The sequence below is a fragment of the Rhinopithecus roxellana genome, chromosome 1 (assembly GCF_007565055.1).
Source record: "Rhinopithecus roxellana isolate Shanxi Qingling chromosome 1, ASM756505v1, whole genome shotgun sequence".
Classification (NCBI taxonomy): domain Eukaryota; kingdom Metazoa; phylum Chordata; class Mammalia; order Primates; family Cercopithecidae; genus Rhinopithecus; species Rhinopithecus roxellana.
This window is the reverse complement of record NC_044549.1, coordinates 5,968,768-5,991,239: the sequence shown is the minus strand read 5'-3', so window position 1 is coordinate 5,991,239 and position 22,472 is coordinate 5,968,768. Positions and strand designations below refer to the sequence as shown.

The following is a 22,472-nucleotide window of genomic DNA, read 5'->3' as shown; positions in this document are numbered from 1 at the left end:
ACTGCTGCCTGTTTTTGTAAATAACGTTTTATTGAAATATAGCCACGCCCATTCCTTTACATGTTGCCTATGTCCTCTTTTTCCCTACCACAACTGAGTTGAGTCATGCAACACTGAGACCTTACATGGCCATGAAGTCTAAAATGTTTTTTTCTAGCTCTGTACAAAAAAGTGTGCCAATCTCTATTATTATGTGCACCTTTGAGGGTTATTGTGGGAATTACATGAAATAATTCATGCAAAGCACTCAGTACAAGGCCTGCCATTTATTTAGTAAGCATTCAATATATATTTGTAAGTATTAGAATTTTTACACATTCATTTTTTACTGTCAAATAATCAGGTCAAATTGACTGTCATAAATATGCACTGTTACGTGTGTATCTTTAGAGGTAAAGCACCCAAGCTTAAGGAGTATTTTTTTAAGTAGCCATATTTTGGTGACACTTGGCCATTTCTGCATTAATAACGTGCCTGGATGTTGGAACGTCTATTTTGGCCACTAGTTTATCCTTGATTCGGATATTATAAATTATATATATGTAAAAGTTTTTGGTTATATTACAGCAATATGGGTAGATTGTTAAATTAATCATTGCAAAACCCTTTGAAAATCTAGGCAGCAATGGGCAAATGCAAAATTTATAACTGGAGCAAACAAAAAGAAGCTGATGATTCCTTAAGGATACTGATGTTTTTGTGGTTTCTTCCTTTTGTTGTCGTCACCAGAGAATTATATTACATTTGGGGAAATTTTCAATATTTAATCATAAGCATTTTTATTCCAACGTAGGCCATACATTCACCAATATGAACTTAATCTCACTAGAGGCTGGCCATATTTCTTTTTTGATTTAAAAAAAAATCGAGGTATACGTTTGCGTGAATGCCCATGTGTGTTAAAACTTGTAATAAACAATGAGGAAAGGCGATCAGTGAAGAGTTTAATGATTTTACTTCTTGTAGCGTTAAACATGTTTTGAAAGGTCTAAGAGAAATTGTAAGCTGTGGGGGGAAAGGAAGAAAAGTAGAAGAAAATCTATTATTTGAACATTTCAATTAAATAATTTCTTATTTAAGTTTTCCTCATGAAAATACGACCTTTGTAGGTTTCCAAAAAGTATCATAATCTTTGCTTATGTGCCTTTATTTTAGTGAAGACTTTTGTTGTTCTTAATTTCCAGTTCCATTTCCCATGACTATGAAAACATTAACTTTATATATTACTTTTTAATTTGTTTATTTTTACTGCTTCAGAGTTAATGTTGTATTTAAAAGATAAATTAATCCCAGCAATTTGGGAAACCGAGGTAGGCAGATTGCTTCAGTCCAGGAGTTCGAGACCAGGCTAGGAAACATGACAAAACCCTGCCTCTACACAAAATACAAAAATTAGCCTGGCATCGTGGTGCACTCTTGTCATCCCGGCTACTTGGGGGCTGAGGTGAGAGGATAACTTGAGCCCAGGAGGTCCAGGATGTAGTGAGATGAGATGGTGCCACTGCACGTCAGCCTGGGCTAGAAAGTGAGATCCTTTCTCAAAAAAAAAAAAAAAAAAAGTTAATGTTTTATTATGTGGGTGTCTTAGATTTCTATGCACATTATTTAGTTCAGGTCAGTTTGTTTAAAACTAACATAAAGAAAAGGTATAAGATATGGTTCTTAACATTTAGACAATAATTTATGATTATGTTGGGGAAACAGGACTTATTTGCGTGAACCAGTTTGTCCCTTGTCTCTCACATGACATTCACGTAAGAAATAAGATTTTGCGAACCTTGTGCTGGGCTTTCAATTGAGATTGTGGGATGCAGTGCTGGTCGAATTTGGTTTTATAATATTTTTGAGTGTGTATGTCATTTTTTTTCAGGCCATTAGTCTATCATTGTCTTTTTTTTTTTTTTTTTTTTGAGATGGAGTCTCGCTCTGTCACCCAGGCTGGAGTGCGGTGGCGCGATCTCCACTCACTGCAAGTTCCGCCTCCCGGGTTCACGCCATTCTCCTGCCTCAGCCTCCCGTGTAACTGGGACTACAGGCACCCGCCACCACGCCCGGCTAATTTTTGTATTTTTAGTAGAGACAGGGTTTCACCGTGTTAGTCAGGATGGTCTCGATCTCCTGACCTCGTGATCCGCCCATCTCGGCCTCCCAAAGTGCTGGGATTACAGGAGTGAGCCACCGCGCCCGGCCTAGTCTATCATTGTCTAAGGCACATTTAGTGTCAGAAACTTTTGTGTCTGTATTCTAGTAGAATATAGTGAAATTATTCAAATTAGTCTGTATGCTAAAACTCAGAAATGTTAATATTGAATTAATTTTTCAGTTTTAATTTAAATTTATAGGCCAGACATAGTGGCACATGCCTGTAATCCCAGCACTTTGGGAGGCCAAGGTGGGTGGATCACTTGAGGTCAGAAGTTCAATACTAGCCTGGCCAATATGGTGAAACCCTGTCTCTACTAAAAATACAAAAAATTAGCTGGGCATGGTGGTTGGGCACCTGTAATCCCAGCTGTTTGGGAGGCTGAGGCAAGAGAATCGCTTGAACCTTGGAGGCAGAGGTTGCAGCCAAGATTGTGCCACCGCACTCCAGCCTGGGCGACAGAGAGAGACTGTCTCAAAATAAAATAAATTTAAATTTATAAGGCCGGGCGCGGTGGCTCAAGCCTGTAATCCCAGCACTTTGGGAGGCCGAGACGGGCGGATCACGAGGTCAGGAGATCGAGACCATCCTGGCTAACACAGTGAAACCCTGTCTGTACTAAAAATACAAAAAATTAGCCGGGCGAGGTGGCGGGCGCCTGTGGTCCCAGCTACTCGGGAGGCTGAGGCAGGAGAATGGCGTGAATCCGGGAGGCGGAGCTTGCAGTGAGCTGAGATCCGGCCACTGCACTCCAGCCTGGGCAACAGAGCAAGACTCCGTCTCAAAAAAAAAAAAAATAAATAAATAAATTAATTAATTTAATTAAATAAATTTAAATTTATAAAAATATATAAGATGGAGATCAAATAATCCAGTATCCTCTTCAAAAATTATCACACTGACATTCAGAGAGATTATCTGTTTATATACTGATTTTTGCAAAATTGGCTAAAACATAATTTTCTTGATTTCTAATTCAGTGTTATTTCATTGTGTATTAGAAATGCTTAGTTAATTTTCATTAAGTGAAGTAGAACATAATTTTCTCACGAAATTCATCAAGACAGAGTACCTGATATCTTTATTTTTGCAAAATCATATATAAATATGTATACTTAATGAATTATAAGCAATTCCTAGAATTGCTTGACAGGCTTTTACATTTGCTTGTGCAATCAAGATTAAGAAGGAAGAGAGGCTAACAAAGAGAAAAGGGAGAGAGAAGAGGTTAGAAGAGGAAAAAGGAAGGAATGAGAATAAGAGACCATATGGATAGCTAGTTCAGGAATAGAGGAACCACAGGGAGTAAGGAGGGAAGGAATGCATTCTCAAGGCAGAGAGTGAGCAGAGTCTGGGCTGAAGAGGGCAAGAATTGGGGCATGAGTCAGCCAAGAAAAGATGAGACTTGGTACGGAAGGAGTATCAAGTGGGGAGTTCCTAGATATGTTTGCTGCTGGAAAGACTGTCTCAGAAGTATTTTCTTAGAATAGAAAAATTCTGGAGAAATGTGATTAAAACAAGAAAGAATAGTTAAGCATTATGTAGGGAGTCAGTCACACAAAATTAACACATAAAGAAAAATGTCCTTTTCTTAGTTCTTCTTCCTCTCTTCCTTTTGTTTCTGAATGTTTCTGCCCCTGTGAAATTTGTATGTTGGAATTCTAATCTCTAAGGCGATGATATTAGGAGGTGGGGTCTTTGGGAGGGCTGCACGCTCTGAATGGGTTTAATGCTCTTAGAAAAGGGACCCCAGAGAGCTCCCTCACTCTCTTTCTACCATGTGAAGACACAGTGAGAAGTGGGCACTTTGCAAATCGTAAGATGATCCTCATCAGAATCTGACCATGCTGGCACCCTGATTTTGGACTTCCATCCTCCAGAACTATGAGGAATAAATTTCTGTTGTTTATAACCCACTCTGTCTTGGCAATTTGATATAGGAACTTAAACTAAGACAGATGGGTAATTTAATAGATACCTTTCCACAAAATCTGATTTTGTTGACCATGTTGAATCTATCTTTAAAGGAAGTCCTATGTTAAGGACTACAGTAGTGAACTGATAGTATATAATAAAAATATATTCCTGCTCTGCCTGTCAAAAGTGGATCGGGGGCTTTTCTGAACCAATGTAAGGTGATTTCCAATAACTTTGAATGAGTGTTATATTGTCCAATTTATCCTATGGGCTTCAACTTTCACTATCACTTTCTGAGAAGCTTAGCTTCACTTCCTCAGAATAGATTAACCGTTTCTCTCTCAATGCGGTCTCACACTGCCATGTTTATTCTTTGTGTTCTTTATCACCATTGTCATTACATGCGCTTGTGTTTGTAGTTGTAAAACGTCTGTTTCTCCTGTTAGACCCTAAACTCAGCACACATCGATACTATGTATTTGCTATTCATAGCATTGTGCCTGGTACAAGGCAGGTAGTTAAGGAAATGCATGTTGAATGTACAAATAGGTAAATACAATAAAACTCTAGGAAAAGTAAATGCTGAATTTTACAAAGGGATTATTTAGCTTTGATATTAGCTAAAACATGCTTATCTTTATGGTTTATTTCAGGATGAGAAAATCACAACTAATAGAACACATTGATATATTACAGCCATAAATGTAATTTATATATAATAAACAAATATTCAAAATTTCTTTATTATTTAATAGGAACTCTCATGGATTGGCAGTATATCAAACACTGCCATCACATTATACCCATTCCATTTAATCCCCATTCAGAAGGGTGCAGAAATTATCTTCCATTTTACTGTGTGGAAAACTGAGGCTTAGAGAAGATTAATGCAGCTGCTATGACCACATATTAAAATTATGGATATGTGGGAATTACATGGTTTTAAAAGATGTTGTACCAGGGAAATTGCCAAAAACAAGAGATAATGTTTAATATAGCCATGCTGAATGTGGAGCATAAAATTGTAGTTAAGAGGCAAGGTTTTAGATTCAAAAGGTTGAGCTGCACCTGTATCTATTACCTGAGTGACCCTGGACGTGGTTTTTTAACTTTTCTAAATCTCAGTTTCCCAAACTATAAAATACCATATCACAGCCTTGTTAAATGAGGCTGTGTAACGTGTGGAGTCTGGAAGCTAGTAGACACTTGGTGACTTTGAATTCCTTTTTTCTTTCTATATAATATCACATTTCTCCTTTCTATTCTGCTCCACTCCAGAAAGCCCACTGAAAGCTAGCTCCTTTTGCTTGTGGGAATGTATCCAAATATAATTAGAAAGATATATATTATTTAGCAAAGCTAATGCAAAATACCATTGAAGAGTGATGTTTGAAATTTAAATATAATCATTAGCAGACCCTATATATTTTCCTTGATTTCCCACTCCTAGAACACACACACATGCATGCATGTGCACACACACCATTCATTTTTTGAAGAACTAAGTGCCTTTGTATTTTCACCTTGCCCTACCTCAATTGCTGTACAGTTAGTTTTTCCCAGTTCATCTCCGCTCTAAAATGCTTATCTATTTTTTGGTCTCAAAGTACATTGTTGCATCTTTAAAATAACTTACATAGTATTATCCTAAATGTCTGCATCTTTATATGCATTATAATAGGGTTTTCTTTGAATATTGTCCTAAAATATCATTCTGAGGTGATAGTGAAGGAAAATCCTGTTGTAGTATATTTAAAGTCAGTAGTCTGTAAAATAATTATTTCAGACTGGAATAAAAATCAGTTCCCAGATACTTTATGTTTGTATAAGATCTTTATTCTAATTTATTGTTGATGCTGATTAGAGCCAAGCATCATGGCTCAGGCCTATAATCCCAGCACTTTGGGAGGCTGATACTGTCGAAATATATGTATTTCTGTAAGTTGCCTCAAGTCATCATTTAAAATAAAACTGGCTAAATATAAGTAAATAAATACATACACAAAATTGTAAATTTAAGTGAGATAATGGGAAATTATCAAATTGAGGGATGTATTTTTTCAATCATAAAATTACTTTAATGGCTTATTTATTTATTTTTGAGATGGAGTCTCGCTCTGTCACCAGGCTGAAGTGCATTGGCACAATCTCAGCTCACTGCAACCTCCACCTCCCAGGTTCAAGCGATTCTCCTGCCTCAGCCTCCGGAGTAGCTGGGAATACAGGCGTGCACCACCATGCCCAGATAAATTTTGTATCTGTGGTTTCACCATGTTGGCCAGGATGGTCTCGATCTCTTGACCTTGTGATCCTCCTGCCTTGGCCTCCCAAAGTGCTGGGATAACAGGCATGAGCCACTGGGCCCAGCCAATCGCTTATTTAAATATGACAGTTAATCTATTAGAAATAAATCAGAAGGGAAAAAATGAAAAAGGAGTCTATGAATTGTTAATGTTTCCAAACTTTTACCTTTAAAGTAAGCTCTTAAAAGCTGATTACCAGTTATGGTATTAATATGACATTTGTCATGATGTATATTACATATGTTCAAGTCACTGTCACTTGATTTGAACTAGTCATTCGCTTTATTTTATAGATAAAGTAGGATTTTTTTAAACTTGTTTGAAAAACATGAGTGTCTGTATACCTATGTCTACATGTATGTACATTCATGTACTACATAACATTTTAGCAGGCAACCACATATAAGATGGTGATCTCATAAGATTATAATACTGTGTTTTACTGTACCTTTTCTGTTTAGATATACAAATGCTTACCCTTGCATTACAATTGCCTCCAGTATTCAGTACAGTAACATGCTATACAGGTTTGCAGCCTAGGCACAATATACTATATACCATACAGCCTGTGTGTGCAGTAGTAGGCTAGCCCATCTAGATTTGCATAGGTGTGCTCTATTAGAGTGGGTTATTTGTCCTTTTACACTTGTCTTTTTCCATCATATCAGACTATTAGCCTTCACATTTGTTCTCACTACTGTCCACTGTCAGTTCCTACACACACACACACACTCTTTATGTACACACACTCACCGTCACAGACACTTCAGGTTTGCCTTTTGCTAATCTTACTTGACAGATAACCAATTTTTGAGAATACAGGTTAAATTAGAGAAGAACATGACTTGGAAATTTCTCAAGTATTTTATTATTTTAGTAAAAGTCTGATAGGAATCTTTTAGCCTATGAAAGCACCGTATCATCCTTTTCTACTTATTTCCTAGAGAATACCTGATTGGAATTATATATAATACAAATAGAGTTAATTTTAATAAAGTATTTAATATGCTAAGTACAATTTAGGCCTTATGGGAAGAAAATGCTTTATTTTGTTAATGGATATAGATAACTGGAGCTTAGTGGATGTAATCTGATTAAACAATATATTAATTTACATAAAATAAAGTTGCACAGAATAAAATCCAGAAAATTATGTGATATAGAAAAGAACTTCAAAACCATAATTTATAACTACCTACATTCTGAAATTTCCATTATTACAGATTTTTAGTAGTTGAATGAACGGTTTGTCTCACTAGAGTTTTGTGCTACTCATTATCTAATAGTATTTGAAATTAATATATACAATAGCCTCTATTCTCAGTGTCTAAAAATCCAGATATGTTTTATTTTATTATTGATGATACTGTTATCTGCTACTGGATATGAATTACTACTTTTTGATCATTTCAAGTTTTCTCTTAATTCCAGTTGGCTGAGTTTGTCATATAACTTACACAAATTATGAGCAAAACATAATATTTTTAATTGTTGGTTAATTTAATTAAAATTAAGTTGATTAATGAATTCTTTTAATTTTTTAAAGTAAACCAGGTAGTTCGATGTTACCCGTTATTATATTAAACGGTGATATTTTAGAATATCTTTCTAAAAATATGTCATTTTTATTATAATTTAAGGCTTTTTTTTGGCATTCTATACCTTTCTCATTTTTCCTCACAATCTCCTGCCTCAATTGAAATACACAGATCAAAGCCTGAGGTTTTGGATTCGTGGTTTTATGATATACTGTTTAATACACATTCAGCCTAAAAGCCTACAGAATATCTAAGAGGAACATCATTTTTTCCTTTTTTTTTTTGATATTTAGCGGCTGCTTAGTAATGTCTCTTATTTATTAATATACAATATTAGTAGGTTTAGTAACATCCAGTGAACTAAGTTGCAAATTTTGAAAATCTCAGAGGTTTTTCTGGATCACAAATAAATAGAACATTAGGCAAATAAGCTTGGATTACAAAATGTAACATTATTAAATAAATGTCATTCTATTTGATGATAGTTGCTTACTGAGAAAATTTGTCTATATTTCATTATAAAGATTATTGGCAGAATGTGAGACAATCAACAGTTTTTGATTTTAGGGATATTTCCTAAAAACCTTAATGCTGGAATTATCTGTGTGACAAAATTTCCTTAATAAATCCTCATTACTTGATTACAGGTTGAATATTTCAAACATCTAAGCCAATTAGAATCATGATTATTTTGATTGCCAGAAATCCTTAAATGTATGTATTATCCATCGATGTATTCAGTTTCTATATTAGGCACCTTTGTTTTAAACATTTTTTTAGTGGTTTATGATTCATAAGAAAGTCAGTTGCATTTCATTTTTTTTTTTCTGGGTATTAGAGATTTTGTTTTGCTCCAAAAAATAAATTGGGAGTGCTCTAATCAGTTGACTATGCACAGTATGAATAATGCAGTGCTGGTTTCTAATATATGTGTTAATTAGTTTAAGATATAAAGCTAAGAACTAAAATGGGTTACTTCTTAAACACATTCATTTTGACCAATGAGGTGTGTGTGTATGTGTGTGTGTATGTGTGTATGTGTGTATATATGTGTGTGTATATATAGATATATATTTGGCATCACCATCTAAAAGTTGGCATCTAGCTCCTCCAATTGTTCAGAAATTAGGCTTCTGGCCAGTAAGTGGTTTGTAAGGACAGGCTTTAAACTCTGTATGCCAATGGAGTAATCTAAGTCCAGGCTTGTCTGTTGGAACGCACCAAAATAAAACTGTCTTAAATTCTGCTGTATATTTTTATGAGATTCTAATCAACTGGATATATCAACTGTGTTATGGGCTTTTTGATGACACTTTGAGGTAGAAAAAGTAAATTGCCTTTTTTATTGTACTTTTTACCAGACATTGTCATACTCTGACTCAAGGCAAACCATTGGGTTGAGGTGATTCAGTTCATTTACTACTAGAGAGCACACTGAACAGTATTTCTAATTCAGTAATAGTCTGGAATACTTCGTATTCCTTTTTCTGTCAACACCCCAAAAAAGGAAAAATGGAATCTATGAGCTTGAATTTGGAAATTATGAGAGTAGAAGTAATATTGAACGTCTTTCAGAAATCAGTGTTTTGACTGGTGACTTATTCTCTAAGCTTGCTCTATTTCAAAGACAAATCTTAGATTCAGTGAACTAGTTCCTTCCTGTATGAGATTATTGTTGTCATGGTCCATGTGACTGCTGGAGGGTGAGCTGCAGAACAGGGTACCTCTGCTGGATGTCCTTCCATACTTGGATTTTTAATGTGAATTGAAGAATCTTCCACTTGATTTTGAGGTCTGGGTACCTATGAGACAAAATGATTAGGGAAGAAGTTTTTTCTGCAGTAATGTGTACTAAGTATTTTATAATTATATACAAAAAGGTTGTACTTTTGTGCGGAAAATTTAACATAGCATAACTAAGACTACTATCCTTAGAAACTGACAATTTATTTTTTCTTATACAACAAAGGCTAGTTATTTATAAAATGTTACCCTTATAAGACTGGTTATTTTTGCATAACTGATACTAATAATCTAGTTTTAGAAAGTCGACTTAGCCAGAGAATTAATGCTTTAAACTTTTGCTTTGTACTTGCTGCTACTGACTTTAAAATTTTATATTTGGCTTTTTCCTAAATCCATTTCCTGATATTTGGTTAAAAAATAAAACTTTTTGGATTTTTGTTCTTTACTATTTTGTTCTAGATAGTTTACTTTCATAAAATTTTGTCTATTGTATTTCATTAATGATTCATAAAATATAAAAGACATTAAAAGCAGTAAAAATTTGATTTATCACTTTAATCTTGTAGTAATTTTTAAAAGACTGTTTATCATTTTTAGACAATGTGAAAGAGTATTTCAGAGATCTGAAGAACAGAATGCAGTTTTTAACCCATGAGAACTTTTCAATTAGATGCTCCATGGTCACTATTGTTTCTTTTCTGATTGTCACGGGAATTTTTTTGTTGTTCATACACGCCAAGAATCTGTCTAGTGACATAGTTATCCCCAAATGTGTCTTTTTATTTTAATATTTTAAACACAGTTTATTTCCTGTTTTGATCAAGAATAGAATAGATTAAATATTGTAGTAAAAGGAATCAATAGGACTTTCATTACCTTTGACTTTAATGAAACCTGCTGTGACACTAGGCAATTCTTTCTTTTCAATGATCAAGTTCACATCGTTTCCTTCTTCTGTTTTCCATTGAATTGCAATATAATTCACTTATCTTTCCCTTTACTTAGAAGAATGTATTCTTTTCAAAAAATTATTTTCAAAGGATTATTTGTATGCAATTTTATTCAAGTCTTCTTTCTGAAATTCTCATAGCAAACTTGTTACAAAATATAGATATATGTTTGGGGACAGGGAACTCTCTGTATCTACCTTTCAATTTTTCTGTGAATCTAAAACTCTGAAAAATAAAATTTATTAATTATAAGAAAACTAGAAACAATATAGTAATGAAAATTCCTATGCAACATAGAGTGATTTTGATCTTATACAGTTCTAGTATATCTATTTGTTTCTATTCATTTCTTCTGTTAAACAGGATTTCCCCCTTAAACCGTTATGAATGTGCAATTATAGAACCATAAGCAAATACTGCCTTCAAGATTGCTTAACCTTAAAATCTTGAACCTCCTGTCTCCCTTTTATATCTATTAGATTGCTTGGATTTCTTTTCATTTTTTTTTTTTTAACTTAGTAAGTTTTCAAAACTCAAAGTAACTTATTTAAAACAGTTAATTACTAACAACACTCATTTTTCCCCAAAGTTTGGATTTACAATTCTGAAGTTAATTTTGATGACTTCATCTTCATTTATGTCAGATTGTTCTTTAATATATGCAAAGTTTTAAAAATACATAAATTTCAACTGGGGTAAAGATTCATGTACACTATTACGGAGCTTTGTCATTAAACTAAATGAGGTATTAAAGTCTTAAAACCACAGTTATAGTAAGATAGAGAACTCAACCATACTATATGACTAAAGAAAATACTAATTGATGATGCCTTCTTTTCACTTGTCCTAAACAGACTTGTTTTGTGTGGTGTTTTTAATTGAGTTATACAGTTTCTTTGTTTTCCTTCTCTTTTTATGGATGTAGGACTCTGAAACTCGTAAAACTTTGGACTTTATTAAACGTGTTTTTTGGTAATTAGGTTTTCCTTTTTTACCTCCATGAAACAACAGTCTAGTCAATGTAATGTTGCTTACCATGTGGTTGATTTTCTGTTTTTATCTTTTACTTTTTCTTCTGAATCATATCTGTTTGAAATTGTAGCAGGAGGAACTATTTTAAGCAAAAAGTCATTGAAAGTACTTTTTGTACTGATAATGAAAATGCATTTTCTGAAAGGAGAAAAATCACATAATTATGGTTATATTACGTGAAAATACTTTTTAAAAATTCAGGGACTGGTAATAGATTTTATTCCTTTGCTTTTTTTGAGCACTACTATATAGTAATGACTTTTGTGGTTGCTGAGAACACGGCATTGAATAAGACGGAGTCTCTGGTTTTGGAGTTCATGTTAAAAAAAATTTTTCCTTAAGTTTTCTTAGATATTAAGTGACTTTGTGGACTATAAAAATTAATAATTTTTCCTTTTAGAATGAGTTTCATCAGCCAACTGAGATTCTTATTAGTTTTGTGACTTTTATATATGTTATATTTCTTGAACATTATGATTCTTGAGATAGAGCCCTATAATTTTAGTTAATAGCAAACATTTATAACAATTAAGGAAAATGCTCTTTACATTTTGCTTAAATACATATTTCTCTTATATTTTAGCTGGGAAGTTTTAAGATTCCTTCTGTCAAACATAAGATGGTGGTTGGAAGAATATCGCTTTGATGGATTTCGTTTTGATGGTGTTACATCCATGCTTTATCATCACCATGGAATGGGTAGGTAACCTGATATAATCAGGTTTGGGGTTAATTGCAGAAGCTGCAATAGCCATTATGCCTTGATTTTTATTAGTTCCATTACATATGCTCTCTTCGTAGTAATTTATTACCCCATTTTGGCAATAGGTAGAGTATAAGTACATTTTATAAGTAAACAAAAGATAATCATTTCCTTTGAAATTTATCTACTGAATATGCTGTCATTATTGTGTAGCTTAAAACTTTTTTGACGAAACCATTTATTATAACACCTTCAGGATGTGAACACTACAGCACTTCCAATTAAAATAAAAAATAATGGATGAGAACAGTTGTGAATGCATAGGTTTTTACATATTACACATGGAATAAAATATGTATTTTAATTATAGATTTACCTGGTTAAAATTAAATTATAAATTAATTTGAAATTAAAAGTATTTATCACTCTCAGTTTAAAAGTTGTACAGGCTGGGCGTGGTGGCTCACGCTTGTAATCCCAGCACTTTGGGAGGCCAAGGTGGCGGATCACGAGGTCAGGAGATCGAGAGCATTCTGTCTAACACGGTGAAACCCTATCTCTACGAAAAATACAAAAAAAAAAAAAAAAAATTAGCTGGGTGTGGTGATGGCTGCCTGTAGTCCCAGCTACTCGGGAGGCTGAGGCAGGAGAATGGCGGGAACCCGGGAGGCGGAGCTTGCAGTGAACTAAGATTGGGCCACTGCACTCCAGCCTGGGCCACAGAGTGAGACTCTGTCTCAAAAAATAAAAATAAAAAATAAAAATAAAAGTTGGACAAAGAAGTGGAATCACAGAATACTAATCCCTCAATAGATGACATGGGAACAATTATTATTATTATTATTATTATTATTATTACTATTATTATTAGAGACAGAGTCTTTTTCTGTTGCCCAGGCTGGAGTGCAGTGGTGTGAACTCAGATCACTGCATACTCCACCTCTTGGGTTCAAGCGATTCTCCTGCCTCAGCCTCCTGAGTAGCTGGGATTACAGGTACCTGTTTTCATACCCGGCTCATTTTTGTATTTTTTTTAGTAGAGACGGAGTTTCACCATGTTGGCCAGGTTGCTCTCAAACTCCTGACCTCAGGTCATCTGCCCATCTTGGCCTCCCGAAGGGCTGGGATTGCAGGAGTGACCCACCGCACCCAGTCAATTATTATTATTTTTCAATGGCCAAATATTCATCAGCAATAAACAGAAAAAAGTTAAAAAAGGGTGAAAAACTTGACTAATTGACTAAATCTTGAAAACTGACTGCCAAGGAAAGAAGCTAAACATTCAAAGTGTGCTACTGCTTGATCTTACTCATGATGCTGCCCACTTGAAATGTTCCTAGGAAAGAAGTTGAATCTGTAAAACACAACAGATTTCATTGATATCCAGTTTCCAGTTTCGGGGAAGCTGACTTATGGTATGCAAAGACAAGCATGGCAAAAGTTTAGAAAAATCTTTTCCTAGATTTGAACACCTACATGCCCCTGCAGAAACTACCTCACTGAGAGAGGAGTATATTCCGGTGACTCGTGGTATTAGAGGAGTGAACCAAAGTTTATGGATATGGGATGTGCTTTTCATGGATAGAGAATCCAAGAAATGGTTAAAGAAAAATATTCTGAGTTATTTAACATTTTTTTTTCTCCCTTGGAATGAGGGAGAAAGCAGCAAACAAAATTCCTGAAACCACACAGCAAAAGATTAAATAGAATACCAGAAAAGTTGAGATAAGGCAATTAATATCAAGCACAGTATTTAATTTATAAACTCAGTAATAAAGAGAAATTTATCAAGAGGTGATGAATTTACCTGCAATTTACTTGCATGCATGAAAAAAGAAAATGGTTGGACTCATAGTATTTTATCTGCAGAAGCAATGTCTGCCAAATTCTTACAAAGTCTGACTCAAACATTTGCTAGTTTAATGATGGTTGCCAGGGGCTGAGGAGTGGAGGAAATGGAGAGATGTTGATCAAAGGGCACACTTTTGTTTTAAGGTGCATAAGCTATGTGGAATCTAATGTAACTATAGTTAATAATATTAGTTGGTATTTGATGAGCGCCAACTTTAAGTATCCTTACACACACACACACACACGCACACACACACAGTAACTATGGGTGGTGACGGATGTGTTAATTTGAGTATAGTAATCAGTGCACAATGTATACCAATATCAAATCAGTACCTTGGAAACCTTGAATATATACAATTTTTATTTGTCAATTAAACATTTTAAAATTAAAGAATGACAGCATCAAACAAAAGTGAGAAACTTGATAGTTATATTGCTGCTGAAATACAAACAGGAAAGAACTTGAAGAATAAGACTTCCATAATTATACTTGAAAATATCCCTCAGCGATAGAATCCGGCAAACAGAAAAAAAAATCAATGGAACGTAGACATAGAGAAACAGGGTAAAAGGCTGATGTTGAGCACAAATTTCATTTTATTATAACAGTAAGAGTAAATTACTGAAAGAATAGAAAGTAAATGGTATAACCCAAGTAAGCTGTGCTATAACCTACCAAGGTTAGGAGGTGGGAGAAGAGGAGGCAGGAGGAAGTTTGAGAATATATAATCTCTTTATCATAGGGAACTCCATATTGCATAAATTGAAGTACCTGTTTGAAATAATGTAAATATTGTGCTCAATTTTATGATGGTTTTCCTATTTTCTTTTCCTTACCACAAAGGGATTTAATACAAGCTAACATTAACATCTTAATGTGACAGAAAATGTATTGAAAATTATTTGATATTTAGAATTCCCTTTAGTATGATTTTACTTTTTTGCCATATAATTTAGCCAAAATTAAATTAAACCTTTAAAGTGCTTTGTTTTTCTCATGTCTGTGCATTTGTCAAACAAAATTGATTTGCAGGATTGTCTGAACTCTGAATGTTGACGTGTAGTACTTTTCTAAGTCAATATATTTGCTCATACTTATGTTATTAAACTGCTACAATAACAAAATTCATGTAAAAAACTAATTAGTGGATGTATTTGTGCAGAGTTAAGACTTGCTTTTTAACATAATATATCCGTATTGATTTTCTTTTTCTAAGGTCAAGGTTTCTCAGGTGATTACAGTGAATATTTCGGACTACAAGTAGATGAAGATGCCTTGACTTACCTCATGTTGGCAAATCATTTGGTTCACACGCTGTGTCCAGATTCTATAACAATAGCTGAGGTAAAGCCACAGTGAAGTCTTACTTTCTGACCCCCTTTAATAGAGAGCATGTTGTCAGCATACAGTATTTGACTAATCAATCTCGTGTTGTCAATACTTGCATAAATGAAATTCTACCCTGTGTATAGTGCAGCTATCTTGTATGGGTGGCACATTATTTAGAGTTCACTGTTTCCCTATTAGAAGATAATGTATACTAATTACTTGTCACCATTCTTTTGTTAAAAAAGAAAATGCCAGTGGTTAGAAAGTTAAATGTCCTAATCAGTGGACAGGCCCTTCCACTATGAGACCTTCAACAGAGAAAAGAATTGAATATTAATGTGTGTCTGTCCATTTATTATTTTTTTTTTCTTTCTTGGCTCAATCATTAGAGATAGGATGGATCACTGCCTGCAAGCTCCTCTGAAGCCTTTCTTGTTCTGATGCGATTACCTTTCTTGTTTATGTTATTGCTCTCAGATTGCCAAATGTTCACTAGTTATTCATGATTCTTGAAGGTTCATGATTAACTGTCCCAAAGCTGCACTGTAATGATATAATTCTGTATATGCATAATTGGCAATTCCCCTCTTGGTGATAAATGTGATAAATTAAGAAGTTTGTTAAATGCTTATGCTAATTTAGATTTAGTGCTAAAATCCCTCTGGTTTTCTAAGTTCTCTAACTAGGAATTATTATTAAAATTGAATTTAGTGTGTCAAAACTGTTCTATACAAAGTATAGTGGTTGGGATATAAAAATAGTAAGACTACTTTTAAAAAGAGTTAGAATTACGGTGTGTTTTTACATTGTCGGCGTTTAGTTTATTGGCATGAAATGGAATAAATAGTCTCCTTCCTGTAGTATTTATTTTTTGTATAGACTGTTTTTATATACACCATTTCTCAAAATCAGAAATCTCTAATTTTATAAATGGTATGATTTCATTGCTTGAATAGAGGAGAATAGTTTTATTCTCTTCAGGCACTTTACTTTCTAAGTATTTTCTGGGAATAGAACAGTAGCCCTAAATTCCTGAAATTGGTTTTTATGCACAATTAAAAAACAACAACCTATCATACAATTTAGACACCCAGTATTATTTCACAGTCATGACCTACCTACATTTGATCATAGCACATCTTACTAACACTTGTGCTAATTCTTTTTGCGCTGAATATCTTTACCATCATTCAGTGTATTTTAAACTTTTGTCTTCTGTATATTTGAATTTTATTTGTCAAACATCAAAAATGTAATTAGTTTGTCAGTGATATTTATGGCAATCCAAAGAGATATTACAAATGACAAATTACAATTAATTACAATTAATGACAGCACAAATCAAAAGTGGGTACTGAAGGAAAAGAAGCAATGATTTAATACATGAAAGTTAAAATTGTTACATTGATCTTTCCATTCATTTCAAGTAAAATAGTTTCATCATCTAGGGAGCTCTGGTCTGATTATCAGTGTTTCTACCAATGAAACTGAGACTTTAGCCTACTTTATATTACTTGGTTTTAGATTTTTTAAAAAACAAGATGTACTTTCAATTTATTCTACTTAAATTGAAAACGACTTCAATTTCACTACATCGCTTTTCTGTCTAGTGGGAGTCTCTTCCAAATGTAGAATTGATCCCCATGAACTTTTTTTTTTAAGAAAAGGAATGTGTTTGAATGGATAAGCAATATAAATTTATTTAAATTCCTTTAGTAGAAATATGAATTTATTTATAATGACAATAACAAAGAATTGAATTTCTTTTTGTATTTTGCTCAATGGGTCTACCATTTTACATTATTATATTTGCTATATTAAAACATTTTTGATTGATGTATCTTTCCCTCTGGAATGGTTATAAGTGTTCTTTATATAGTAAAAAATTAGAACTATTTTAATTTCATCCCAAACACAGAATCATTTTCATATGCCATATGAGTAGGCATCAATTGTTTTATATTTAGAATAGGTTTATTTTGATGATCTTTATGATTTACCTTTTTTTTCTTAAAAAATTTAAAAGAACAGTCACTAACTTTCCACTTTCAAAAGGAGGGCCAAAATAATTCATATGCATTAATGAGGCAGCTTTCTAGAAATCAGATTTAGGAGTCAAGACCATATGCTTGTTACCGAATCACCAGGGGTGCAGTCTAGGTCCTGCTGCTTGCTGCACAGAAAGCCTATCACTGAGACAATGATTATCGCCGGAGGAGACTTTGATCAGTCTCAAATCCATCTCTCTGACCAACTAAAATTAGAGGTTTATATGGTAAGAAATAAATGTAACAATGTGTAAGAAAACAGAATTAGAGAGGGGTAAGGAAGCAAGCATGAGGAATGACTGGTCTGGCATCTCGTTGCATGCCGTGATTTGGTGAACTTCAGTTCTTTGATACATTTTTTTGAGAAGCTTGAGGGACAAATACAGGTTTCAGGCTTTTCAAAAGGATTAATTTCTACGTTTATCCAAAAAATCTATCTATGGGATGATTAGGTTTCATGATGACCATATGTTTTTCTTAGCAGATGCTATTTCCTAAAACTACATTGAGACTGGATATAGAACATGCCTTAGTATTTTCTTGAGAAAATTTGTCTTGATCTTTAATACCAGCCCATCACCAGTCATTCTTGACAGTTTGGTCTTTGGAAACTCTTTTTCAGTAGGCATTGTGTCTGTAATTCTAGTTCCTAATATGGTGCCTGATATTTAATACATATTCATCCAATCCTGTCTGTGGAAATGTGACTTATATTTTGATAAATAGAATGGTTGAAATGGCTTCTTTTCTACTGATCATCTTTTTTCTACTTTATAAACCATAAAGAGCTATGCAGAAATAAGATATTACTGACAAACAATTTCTTACGGATGTATTCTACCATATAATATATTTACTTATACCTTCCTTCCATAAAAAAAGAAAAAAGAGAGAGACATTTAACCTGAGTCTCAGAGAGCTTATGGTATCTAATAGTCTTTTACAGAAGGTGAGGATCATAATCTAAGGAAGACTTTGGGCATTGACAGATAGAGAAAAGCTTGTAACAAGTACATTCAAGGGTGAATATTTCAAAGTGGCTGAAGTACTTAGTAATTAAAATGAAATAGTAGGAAATAATGGTGGAAAGATGTCTTTCCTTTCACTTTCTGCGCACTCTAGTTAATGATCACAACTACATCACATTGTCATTTCATAATTATGTTTATGTGTATTTAGGTCCCAGTTTATTAATCTATGAAAGTCAGATATTATGTCTTATCTTTTAATCCTTCAGAGCACCTCACTCATTCACTCAACAAATACTTACTGAATAACCTGCTTGTGCCAAGTATTATTAAACTATTCTAGATTCTTGGGGTATATCAGTGAACAACAACTATAAACTCTTGACCTCGTGGATCTTACACTATAACAGGGAGTAGGGGAGTAGCTAATTGGATAGTAAATCATATAGTAAATGCTTAATGTGTAATTGTTGAATTGAATCTTAAGCTAAGGAATATGAATTTTCAATTGTTGGCTATTGAAATCTATTGAAGGGCAGAATGTCTCATAAGATATGAATTTGGCAACAGTTAGTATAAAGAGAAGGTAGAGGTGGGGAATGCCATTTGAATATGGTCTAGGCAAGCAGTAATGAAGATTAAATAAGATTGTGGCTGTGGTAATGGACCAAAGGAAAGTAACTTATTTGAAAGATACTGTGGAATTAGAATTGATAATACTTAGCACATATTTTCCTAATATTGTCTTAATACTATCTTTTGTTACATGTGAGTCCCTGTACCAATCTTTGAAACCCATTTTTAAATTAATTTTATTTGATTAATTATTGGATTACTAATTGTCTAGAGTTGAAAGGACCCTCTGTCAAAAAGCCTGATATCTGAATCTGGCTCTACATTAAGAATCCTCTATCTCGACTGGGCGTGGTGGCTCATGCCTGTTGTCCCAGCACTTTGGGAGGCCGAGATGGGTGGATCATTTGAGGTCAGGAGTTCAAGACCACCCTGGCCAACATGATGAAACCCCATCTCTACCAAAAATATAAAAAATATTAGCGGGGAGTGGCAGTGCACCTGTAATCCCAGCCATTCGGGAGGCTGAGGCAGGAGAATCTCTTCAACCTGGGAGGCAGAGGTTGCAGTGAGCTCATATCATGCCACTGTATACCAGCCTGGCAACAAGAGTGAGACTCTGTCTCAAAAAAAAAAAAAAAGGATTGTCTATCTTGCGAGATCCCTTCACCTCAGTACGCCTCAGTTTCTATATCTGCTAAATGAAGATAATCCCTACCTAATCTCAAAGACCCCTTCTAAGTGCAACCTACTTTAGTAAAAGCTGCTGCACTGTTTCACTGTTAATGTACTAACTCTACATTCCATTTCATCAAAAGCTAGTGTTCACAAAAATACACTCCCTATCAGGCTATGTACAGAAAGAACAACTATAACAGATTTATGCCACATGTATTGTTGTGCTTGGTGAAAGCAACAAAACTAATAAATGTTCTACAGTAGTTCAAAAATAAGAAACTATGTTTTAGCAATAATAGTTTTACTCTTTTGTGTCCTCTAGGTGATACTAAAGAAAAGAAACAAATAGCTTCATGAGATCAAAGTTTGCCTGGAGTGAAAATATTAAGCAAAAATCTTTCTGGGAAATGAGATATGCTATCACAATTTTATCGACTTTTATGTTACCAAAGCAGCCCCAAAATATATGCCCCTATTATTGTTTTCATTTATTGACTTGGGCTTTACTGTCAGAATATTTACTAAAAGTTTGATCATGATGAACTGCCATTCTTTGTTTTAGGATGTATCAGGAATGCCGGCTCTGTGCGCTCCAATTTCCCAGGGAGGGGGTGGTTTTGACTATCGACTAGCCATGGCAATTCCAGATAAGTGGATTCAGGTAAGAGTCCATGTAAATATTTTTTGTTTCTGCGAATACTATGTTGCTTCATTTATCTTTATTTCTTAGTTGTGATCATTAGTTACAGATATTATAATTGAAGTATTAAATTATTTCATTACTCTGTCGATTCTTATGCTATTTAATAAGGTGCTTCTCAAAATGTTAAAAGTTCTGATTTAAAGTATTCATACTTATTCAGGCAAAGGGAAAATATGATTAATATAATGTTAGCTGCATAAATGGAATTTTGCATTATCAGTGCAATTATATGAAACTTCAGTGCTCTATATTTAATACACATTAGACTTCATTAAAGCATTCATTTATGCCTACAGATCATGCATTAATGTAAAAGTTACTCCTTAATTCCCAGTACTTGCTTAATAGTATGGTTTTTCCTCAACAGATTTGGATTGGATTCATCCATTCCTTTATTCAGCATTAAAAAGTCCTTACCATGTGTCAGACACTAGGAATGAATACATGGTACTTTGCACGTCATTTATCAATAAAATTTTATTAAATTTAATGACAGTTCAAGTAGTTTGGTTTTTTTTTTTTCATTTAATGTTTGCCTAAAGGACTAAAGTCATTATGTAGACTTAGGTTTGATACAGAACATTTCTTAGCAGCCATGTCGACATTCATGGGCTGAATATGTATAAGGAGTCAGATTGTATATAAATAATCATAGCTTTCTGATGAGCCCTTTACTTCAGACATGAACTGGTGCCATGAGACCACAGTTGTGGAAGGGCTTAATTTTGTGTAGAAAAACCATAGAGCCTACTCTTAAGGAAGTGCTTACTATAATCATTTCTTAGCTGTCTTTCCTGTCTCCCCAGGCAATTTGTGCAATGCATAGCTGTGACATTAAACTTTGACCAACATAACTTCTGCTCCTACATTTATAATGGTTCCTTAAACATTATCAGATCCAAAAGCAAATATTTTATAAAGATTTTTACTTAGAAAACATACAAACAAACAAAGGAGTATTCTTCTTTCATACATGGGAAGGTAGCCTTGTATTTGTTACTTTAAAAAAAAATGCTGTGGTCTTCAAGCTTCTCACCTTGGTATAAGGTTCCTTTTCGGTGCCATCTCTTACTATTTCTAGTTTTTTTCATGTAGATTTTTTTCCCTCACAAGTGACAAATCTTACTTTTTAACCTCCTGCTGAAAGCCTTAATCATTCTTTGTTCACATTCAATAATCTTTTAAGGTGTACATCAACCTAGAATTATTTTTCAGTCACTAATAGCACAAAGTGAGATATTTTCTCTCTCAGTATTCATGGCAGCTTAAAAAATTGAAATTTAACCTAATAAACATTTTATTACGTTGTATGCTGAAGGTAATGTGTTAGGCAATGTATCATACTTACTAATTATACATGATAACTATAATAATCATAGTTATCAAATAGAAAAATATTTTATCCTAAATTTAGGATATGACCATCCTGTTTTAGATTGTAAGTTCTGTAAAAGCAGTTATCATCTTTTATTTTATGTAATTATTTAAAATTCTTATTGTATCACCAAATTGGGTCCCCCCTTAGTTAATAAAACTAAAGTTAAAATAGTATTACAACAAAACCCTTAGACACAGTGATTTTCCTCTACTTTTATAAGTGGTAAAAACAATTCAGTAAGTGGCTCCCATTTTCCGTACATGTCAATAAAACACTCAAGAGTTATTAAATCAGATGACACCTGTACTCAGAATGTATATGGCCTGTGATGTTGTCTACCCATACAGTGTGAGTTAGATTAGAATGCTAGATTTTACTCATTTTTTTGTAGTTCAAAAGCAAATTATGTATCATTTCCTAGTTGTATTATTTCAAAATCATTAGTTTCAAATATCATTCTTAGTTTAATCAATTACTGAACAAATATTTGACTATCTAAATTATGCCAAATTTGTTGTATTTCCTTTCATTTTATTTGATCATTTTTGAGGTGTTTGTGTTAAGGTGATGTATGTGTCTAATGAAGTCATTCATTGATCTGTTAATTC

General features: G+C 33.7%; 1 protein-coding gene across 1 annotated transcript in view; it reads left to right on the top strand.

Moving 5' to 3' along the window:
- GBE1 (1,4-alpha-glucan branching enzyme 1) overlaps nucleotides 1-22,472 on the top strand; it is a 274,655-nt gene that overhangs the window by 157,271 nt on the left and 94,912 nt on the right. The window contains 3 exon segments of the mRNA XM_010356067.2: nucleotides 12,213-12,328; nucleotides 15,404-15,531; nucleotides 20,346-20,444. Of these exon segments, the coding sequence (XP_010354369.2) occupies nucleotides 12,213-12,328; nucleotides 15,404-15,531; nucleotides 20,346-20,444 (343 nt within the window).